The sequence below is a fragment of the Eumetopias jubatus genome, unplaced genomic scaffold (genome assembly GCF_037043125.1).
Source record: "Eumetopias jubatus isolate StellerSeaLion01/CBP00866 unplaced genomic scaffold, mEumJub1_p1.0 scaffold_10, whole genome shotgun sequence".
Lineage (NCBI taxonomy): Eukaryota > Metazoa > Chordata > Mammalia > Carnivora > Otariidae > Eumetopias > Eumetopias jubatus.
The window spans coordinates 62,809,046-62,818,158 of record NW_028274816.1 but is presented as its reverse complement, the minus strand read 5'-3'; the positions used below and the strand labels follow the sequence as shown (position 1 = coordinate 62,818,158).

General features: G+C 50.1%; 1 protein-coding gene across 1 annotated transcript; it reads right to left on the bottom strand.

Moving 5' to 3' along the window:
- Positions 1-326: 326 nt before the first annotated feature.
- EDDM13 (epididymal protein 13) lies at positions 327-8,867 on the bottom strand (the record flags this gene model as incomplete). Its single annotated transcript, XM_088027031.1, is given in 7 exon segments — positions 327-637; positions 2,128-2,165; positions 3,796-4,145; positions 7,571-7,636; positions 8,307-8,333; positions 8,683-8,797; positions 8,799-8,867. Coding segments are annotated over 7 exon segments (690 nt in total), but the record flags the coding sequence as incomplete, so codon positions are not given.
- Between the last annotated feature and the right edge of the window lie 246 nt (positions 8,868-9,113).

The following is a 9,113-nucleotide window of genomic DNA, read 5'->3' as shown; positions in this document are numbered from 1 at the left end:
TATGGGCAAAGCAGCACGCAGGCTGGAGAGCTGGGACACAGTTTAGTCTTGGGGTCACTACATCTTCAAATCCCTATTTCCTCAGCTGGGAGACCTAAATCTTTGTGCAAAAAAAAAATAGACTTTGTAATAAGTCAAACCTGGGTCAAACCTCAGCACTGTCATTTGTGTGACCTTGGACTAATCAGCAATCTCTCTGGGCTGTAATTTCTTCACCCATAAAGTGGGCAGCCTAGCAGAAGCTCCTTATAGGTTGTCACCAGAATTGGTGTCTATGATTCTTGGCATCCTTGCCCCCTCATGAATGGAAGAACTGAGCCTTCAGCTGCTTCAACTAGGGTAGGTTTAATTAGAGAAACAGTGGGGGAGGTTCGGAGAGGCCAGGGAGAGCAGTTGTGGGGAGACCCCTGGGGGTACTCACTCGCCCTGGGCCTGTTGGGACCCTCAGGGACACCTTTCTGCAGTGCCTCTGGGCAGAAAGGGGTCATCCTCAGAGGACCCCAGGTTGTTACGCTCCAGACTGGTCATCTGGGGCTGGCAGGCTTCTCAGGAGGCGAGACTTCAGGGCAGATGAAGGACTGGCGACGGCTGAGCTGAGACGGAGCAGGGTTGCTAGAAAGAACAGCAGGGGTCGGTCCTAAGGAAGGGAAGAAAGAGCAGAGAAATGTAGGTGTGCCTCGCTTTGTACCACGAGCAATGCGCAGCCTTGGATCAGAGCGGGGGCTCCTTCCCGTCCCTCCTAGCAGGTGCCTCCTCCTCCCAGAGGTTCTTGCCACCCAGTGGGAGGGGGCCACCCCTCCAGTTCCGTATGTCCCCTCCCAGTTGGTCCTTCCAGGACACTCCCCTGCTTCCCAGTTACCCTTCCCCTGGAGGGTGCGCTCGGTGACCGCAGGGACCTCCCCCGCGGCAGCCCCTGGGTCTCCCCAGCCTGTCTGCCCCTGGCCCCCCGGCGCCCTTCCATGCCTCAGGCCCCAACATCCCCATACACTCTGCCACCCCACCCTCCACGCCTCCATCTCCCGGTACCTCCGACCCCCAGCCCCCCGTGGCCCCCAGCTTCACTGTATCTCCAGCCTGGCACGCTGGAGCCCAGCAGGGTTGGGGCAGGCGGTGAATATGTAAGGTTGGCTCTGTGTACTGGAGTCCCCGGCATTGATCAGGTGGACTTCTTCCTCCCGGGGGGTCTCACAGTGAGGTGCAGGGGTCTGCAAGCTACAGCCTGAGGGTGACCCCGGCCTCCCCCACTTTTTACAGTTTTTAAAGATGAAGTAAGGGACGCCTGGGTGGCTTAGTCGTTGGGCATCTGCCTTCGGCTCAGGTCATGATCCCAGGGTCCTGGGATCGAGCCCCGCATCGGGCTCCCTGCTCCGCGGGAGGCCTGCTTCTCCCTCTCCCACTCCCCCTGCTTGTGTTCCCTCTCTCTCTCTGTCAAATAAATAAAATCTTTAAATAAATAAATAAAGTTGAGGTAAAACCCACATCACATAAAATTCACTATTTGACTGTTTTAACTAATCAAGGATCCATCCTGGAGTAGTTCCTCAGAAAGTTAGACAGAATTACCGTAGGACCTAGCAATTCCACCGCTCGCTATGTACGCAAAAGGACTGGAAACAAGTGTTCAGACAAAAACGTGTACACAGATGTTCGTAGCAGCACTAATCACAATAGCCGAAAGGTGACAACAACTCAAAGGTCCTTCAGCTGTTGGATGGATAAACAAAATGTGGTCTAGTCTTCCAACGAAACGCTCCACAGTCATTAGAACAAAGAGCTGACCCCTGCCACCACCTGGATGACCTTGAAAACACGATGCTGGGTGAATGAAGCCTGGCATAGAGGCCACGTGGTGTGTGATTCTGTTTCCGTGGCACATCCAGAACAGGCTCACCCACAGAGACGTGGAGAGGTGACTAGTGGTTGATGAAAATGTTTTGTAGCTAGAGGGTGGTGAGGCTTGCCCAACATTGTGAATGAGCTAAATGTTACTGTTGGTTAATACAACTCTGAGATTCTACCATTGGCGTTCCCTAACCCACCTGGGGTTCCCTTCTCAAACCCGAGGCAATTGGGACCAAGCCCTCCCACCCCAGCAGGGACAGAGTGCCCTTCGTAGCCATAACATACCCGATGTCCACTTCTGTGTTACAGTTGTGGCAATAACACTGGAGAGGTTGATGAAGAAGCGACCCGGAAACAGAGAAAGACATGGTAGGGGTGAGGCAGGTCAAGGGCCTTCCCTCCCTTTCTCCCCACTCCTTCCTTCCTTCCTTCCTGCCCCCCTCTCTCTCCTCCTTTGCTCTCATTGTGACCTCTTGCGGGCCCGCTAATCCATCAGCCTCAACTCCCACATTCTCCCCAAACCCCTAAGTGGCATCATCCTCTAATGCGGGGTTTCTCAACCTCGTCACTACTGACATGTGGACCCCGATCACTGTTTGTCGGGGCAGCTGTCCTATGCAATGTAGGATGTTCAGCATCCCCTGGCCTCCACCCACTAAATGCCAGTAGTTTCCCGTCCCCAGGCATGACCACCATCTGTATCTCCAGATGCTGCTGCGTCCTCTGGGTGGCAAGGTTGCCCCCACTGGAGAATCACTGGTCTAACCAAGGACCCAAGCCCAGCTGAGGCTCATCTCATCGGTCCCATTTCCCCCCATCTCACAACCAATCTGTCAGCGCTTCTCCTTGTAGACCTGCTACGAGGTCCTCCTTACGTCCACTCCCGTTACCATGCACCCTGCCTGGGCCACCTGGGCCTCCTCCCCGCGGTCTCTCTGCTTCCCCTCTTGCCCTGATGCCACGTCACCGGCCACACACAGCACCCACAGTGACCCTTTCCTACTTCAAATCAGAGTCTTGCGGATGGCCGTCCACCAGACTCAGAATAAAAGCTTCCTTCTTGCCATGGTCCGGGAGGCCCCTTTCGGATCTAGATTCCCTCTGCCCCTCTCAACTCCTGCAGATCTTCCTTTGGTCCCTCAAAGGCACACGGTGCATTTGGCCTCAGGGTCTTTGCCTTGCATGTTCCCTTGGCTCACAAGGGCTGTCCCTGCACTTCTCAAGGCAGGCCACTTCTCTGACCTCTCCCTGCCTTCTCAGGTGAAGCCGCCCACTGCCCTACATGCTGCGAGAGGTCCCCTGAGTTGCTTCCTTTTCTGGAGCTCATGGCTCATTTCACATCTGTCCTGTCCCTACTGTGTGAGCTCTGTGGGTCCAGGGACCTTGTGGGGTCTTGTAGTCCCCAACGTCGAGCAAGGAACCTGCTGCATATATATAAATATTTGAATGTCCATAAATCGATGAGCTGAATGACTCCTGGCCATTTCTTACAAGTCATAATCCACGCCTCTGCCCCCGTACCTCTGCTTACTGTTTGGTAGGTGACTTGGTCCTTAAGAACCTACCTTACATGGAGAGGGAGAGAGAGGCAGAGCCAGAGATGGAGAGAATGAATGCAGGGTAGTATTTCGTAAGAACATCTGGGGCTGTGTTAGTACAAAAGGGAGTGGCTCCTATCCAAGCTTGAGGATGGCGGCTCAGGGTGGAGGGGGCTGGGTGGAGAGAGACAGGGAGGGAGCGAGGGGCAGAGGGAGGAAGGAAGAGGTAAGGGAGGGCAGGGGGGAGGGAGGGCGGTCCTATCTACAGAGGGGGGTCTTCCCTCCTACCCCTGCACCTCCTTGGCAGCTCCCTCGCTCTCTTCCTCCTCTCCCTTCCTTCACTCCCTTCTTCCCCTCACTCTGCCCAACCCCCTCCTCCCTCCCCACCCCCCTTCAGTGACAGGCTCCTCCTTACCCAGTCTCCTTTGTTGTAGGACACGAACAGGAAGGTGACCATCATGTAGGCGCACTTCAGCATGTTCCATCTGGTCTGCTTGGCTGGCGACTTCTTGGGGGCAGTGGTGGCCAGGGAGAGCTTCTCTGGGAGAACTCGGGGGTGGGGGGAATGATGCACACTGAGGGCATGCCCTTCCCCCGCCTGGAAATCCCTGCCCGTCCTGAACTCCACACCTCGTCCCCACCTGCCCCTCCAATGGACATTTGGGCCTCCTGCTGCCGGTGGCCCGTCCCTCCACCCCACCCCAAGGCACCAGCCGCCCCAGCTGCCCTCCCGCTCCATGCTTTGGCCCTTGAAGCCGTCCGCCACTAGGGTGCCAGGACAATCTGCCTAACACCCAGACGAGACCGCGTCACCTCCCTGCTCCGGACCCAACATGGTGTGCAAAACAGCCTTTCACCTCCCCAGCGTGCTTTCCTGCTCTTTTCGTTCTAAACATCCTAGTAAAGTATAACATATGGAAGACCTCAGATTTCTACGGTAAGTGTTTTATGATAAGTGTGTGCACGCGGTAACTTCTATATACAAGTCATCTGACCCTGGGAGTGTGTTTGTCCGTTTTTGTGGGAAGTTTGCTTGATTATGGGTTAAATTTCTTTGACAAAGCATTATTCAGATATTCCACCTTCTTTTGTTTCACTTTTGGTCATTTGAGTTTTCTTAGGATTTTGTCCATTTTGTCTACACTTGCCATTTTATTGGCATATGGTTTTTCAAACTATCCTCTTTATTATTCTTTCAATACCTGCAGGATCGCTTCCCTCCTAGTTTTGGTGATTTGTTTCTCATCAGCAATGCTAGAGAACTACATTTTTATTAGTCTTTTCCAGAGGAACAGTTGTTAGCACTGTTGATTTCTATTGTACAGTTTTTTCATTGGCTTTTTATCACTTCCTTCATTCTACTTGGGTTTAATCTGTTTCTCTTTTTAAAAATCCTTTAGGTAGGTACTCAAATCATTGGCTTTCTGCGTTTTCACCTTCCTTCCGTCTTTTAAGGTACACATTTAAGATTATAAATTTCTCTCTAAGCAAAGCTTTGGCAGGTACCTGGGTGGCTCAGTCGGTTTAGTGTCTGACTTTGGCTCAGGTCATGATCTCAGGACCTGAGATCGAGCCCCATGTCCAGCCCCTCATTGCGTTGGGCTCTGTGCGCATCAGGGAGTCTACTTGGCCTTCTCTCTCCCCCCTCCCACTCGCGTGTGCACTCACACACATATGCGCACGCACTCTCTGTCTCTCAAATAATTAAATAAAACCTTTAAAAAGAGTTATGGGATGCCTTGGTGGCTCAGTTTGTTAAGTGTCCAACTCAATTTCGGTTCAGGTCATGGGATCGAGCCCTGTGTCGGGCTCCAAGCTCAACTGGGAGTCTGCTTGAGATTCTCTCCATCTCCCTCTGCCCCTTCCCTCTGCAACCCACTAAAATAAATTAAATCTTTATAAAAAATAAAAAGCTTTGGCTTTTTATTGATAGCGATATCCTTACTGTCATTCAATTCAATTCATTTTGTGATTTCTCCTTTGGTCCATGGGTTATTTAGAAGTGTATTTATTCAGTGATAAGTTTAGATTTCCTAATACTTTGTTGATTTTTTTTAAGATTTTATTTATTTATTTGAGAGAGAGAGAGCACATGAGAGCGGGGAGGGTCAGAGGGCGAAGCAGACTCCCCGCCAAGCAGGGAGCCCGACACGGGACTCAATCCATGAACTCCAGGATCATGACCTGAGCTGAAGGCAGTCACTTAACCAACTGAGCCACCCAGGCACGCTTTGAGTGTTGATTTACAGCCTTACTCCACTGTACTCAGAGAGCATCCTCTAAATGACTTAAATTTGGGGGCACCTGTGTTTAGTCGGTTAAGCATCTGCCTTCCTCTAGGGTCATGATCCCTGGGATCCAGCCCCCTGTCCAGCTTCCTGCTTGGTAGGTCTGCTTCTCCCTCTCCCTCTCCCCATGCTTGTGCTCTCTCTCTCTCTGTCAAATAAATAAAATCTTTAAAAAATAATAATAAAAAATAAATGACTTCAATCCGAAGTTGACTGAGGCTTGTTTTATGAACCAACATGCAGCCAATTTTGATAAGAAAAATAATCCCACATTCAGTTGAAAAGGCTGTGCATTCCATCGGGGTCAGGTTCAGAGTTCTTTCTGTGTCAGTTACATCATGTTGGCTCGTTGCTCTTTAGACCATCCGTATGAAGTTGTATCTACCTGTCCTATCATCTGTTGAGAGAGGTGTTAAAGTCCCCTGCTATGATCATGGATGCAACTATTTCTTCTTGTCATTTGGCCTGTTTTCCTTTTATGTAAAAACCAGCCACTTTTATGTGAAAACATATTGAGAACTCGCATATTTTCCTGGTGGATTCATCCCTTCTTTATCGATTTCAGTGCCCCTCTTTATCTCTAGGAACACTTCTTGACTCAGAACCAGCGATGTCTGGTGTCAGAATAGTTACATTGGCTTCCTTTCAGTTGGCAGCTCAGGGATATACTTCTTATGATAGAATTCCCCTTACTTTTCTTTCAAATTTTCTGTCTCTGTCTCTCTCTTACAGGTCTCTTATGGGAGCGGGGAGTTAAAAATGTTCTCTTTGTGGTTTTAAACTATTTTTTGACAGTGTTCCTAGAAGTGCTTTTCTTTATATTCATTCCCCTTGGGGTTCTCAGAACTTTTTTTTTAAAGATTTTATTTTATTTTATTTTATTTTTTTTTTTATTTTATTATTTTATATTTTTATTTAACAGAGAGAGACACAGCGAGAGAGGGAACACAAGCAGGGCAAGTGGAAGAGGGAGAAGCAGGCTTCCCACCAAGCAGGGAGCCCAATGCGGGACTCGATCCCAGGACCCTGGGACCATGACCTGAGCCGAAGGCAGATGCTTAATGACTAATCCAGGCGCCCAAGATTTTTTGAGTACTCTCTACCCCCACTGTGGGACTCAAACTCATGACCCTGAAATCAAGAATTGCATGCGTTTCTGACTGAGCCCAGCCAGGCGCCCCTCTCAGAACTTTTAAAATCTGTTGCTTGATGATTATTTTTACCAATATGCAAAATTTTTATCCGTTAACTCTTGACATATCACTTGTTTCATTTTCTCTCACTTCTCCTTCTTAAATTCTCATTTCACTTGTCACAGCTTTTCACTGTGTCCCCTGAGTCTTGTGTGCCTCGTTCTGTATTTCCTATTATTTTATCCACTGTGCTTCACTTTGAGTAATTCCTCTTGACCCGTTTTCTAGCTCCTTAATCTCTCTGCTCTTTGTGCTCTCTGCTGTTAAGCCCAACCACTGAATTCGTCATTTTGGTTACATATTTTCAATCCTGGAATTGCCATTTGACTATTTTTTTAAACAAATTCTAATTCTCTGGTGAAATTCTTCATCTATTTTTGTGAACGTAATAACAGTAGGCTTTTATTTAAGTGCTTCTGGCCACTATCTGGGCCACGTGGATGCTCGCTTTTATCGCCTGATTTCCTCTCTCTTCGTTTTTGGCCTTGCAGCCCTGACACTCGGGACTGACGTGTCATTTCCAGGGGAGCAGGAATGGGTCCCACACCTACCTCAGTGTGTTGGATCTCCTTGGCACCAGTGAGCAGCTCGAAGGCCCTAGCTGCCCTTCACACAGATACCTTCGTGGGCACCAACGCTCTGCCTGTGGTTACCTGGAGGCGTCTCCTCTTCTTGGGGCTTTGTCATAAACCGGGCTGAAGGACCTCACTGTCCTCTACGCAGGAAAAGGTGCGGATCCACAACTTACCTTCTTCCTTGCAACCACTTGTTTCTTCTAAAGGTGAACAAGGACAAGGAGGAAGAGAGGAAATCATTAAGGAAGCATGAAAGGGATGGAGGCAGTGCCTCCAGGTGCCTCCAATGGGGAGCAGAGGGGATGCTATGGCCTCCTCGCTGCCCCTCGGTCCCCAGGCACTCGCCTGCTTCATGGCCTTGGCCCATTCTCTTCCCTGTGCCTGGAACACCCTTGGTGCAGCAAGGCAGTCAACCTGGCTCCCTGGTGAAATGTCACTTTCCCTCAGCGCCCTCTAAAAACCTGTCAACCTCTCCCATGCTGTCTCTCCCTCTCCCTCTCTCCACCGCGTCCATAGGACTCATCCACATCAAACAGATGCTTCATCTACTTCTATACTTATTTTGTTTTCTTTCTCCTCTCAACTCAAATGCAAGTTCATGCAGGCACCGATTTCTGTCTGTTTGGTTCCCTACTCTTCCCCAGCGCCTAGCGCCGGACTTGGCACAGAGGAGCTAGTATTCATCAGCATTTGTTGGATGAATGACAAAAATGTTAAAACACTTATGATGGGAGTGACAATGGAGAGAGTGTGAGGTTAGGTGATTTCTAAAGGCTCTTCCAACATTGAGAAAAAAAGCGAAGAACTCTGTGTTTCTGTGCACAAGAGTAAAGACCAAGAGAAGGGCCAAACCGCACAGTTACTACTCACCATTCAACACCTGGAGGCTCAGCAAACCTAAGGAAAACAACACACAAACTGAACCGCAAAAGGCAGCATGAAGAGTGCCATTGGGTCCCCAAGTCTGACAAGCTCACCACAAGCTACTGCTCCTCCAGGAAGCCCTGCTGGATTCCAGGTACCTTTTCTAGTTGCCACCTCCCTTGGGACACTGATCCCTTTTGCCTTATAACCACGGTCTCCCCCAACAGACGACGAGTTTACGCAGACGTGCGAACATGTCGAGTTCATCTTTGGGGTTTCCACAACCCTGCACGGTCCCGGCACATACTGAGTGTGGAGTAATATCCTTGCCAGACAAGCTTCCCACCAAAACCCCACAGCATGCATGGAGTGAGATTCTTACCTAGGATCTCTGATGTTGCCCATGCAGAGAAAAGGGTGGTCCAGGAGGCACGGTCACGGGGGCAGACGAGGTCCAGAGTGTTGAATCCAAGGAGTCATGAGAGACGAGGCCATAAGGAGGAAACAAATCAGCAGATCAGAAGGTGGGGAGACCAGAAACCCATGAGAGCAGAGCCCGGGGGGGGGGCGTGGTGATCAGTTAGGACTTGGCAGTGAACAGGGGAGACCAGCCAAAGCCTCATTGTCTGGGTCAGAGGGGAAATCGAATGACTGAAGGCACTTGCATTGGATCAGGGTTAGGCTGGGAAGGCAGCCACCATCCTTCTCCTTGTATTTAGTGTCGCTGTGTTGTTGGCACCTCGCAGACTTGGGACGAATAATGCCTACTTTGTGAGGATGTTGTGGGGGAGTACAGAGCATGATACCTTAAAG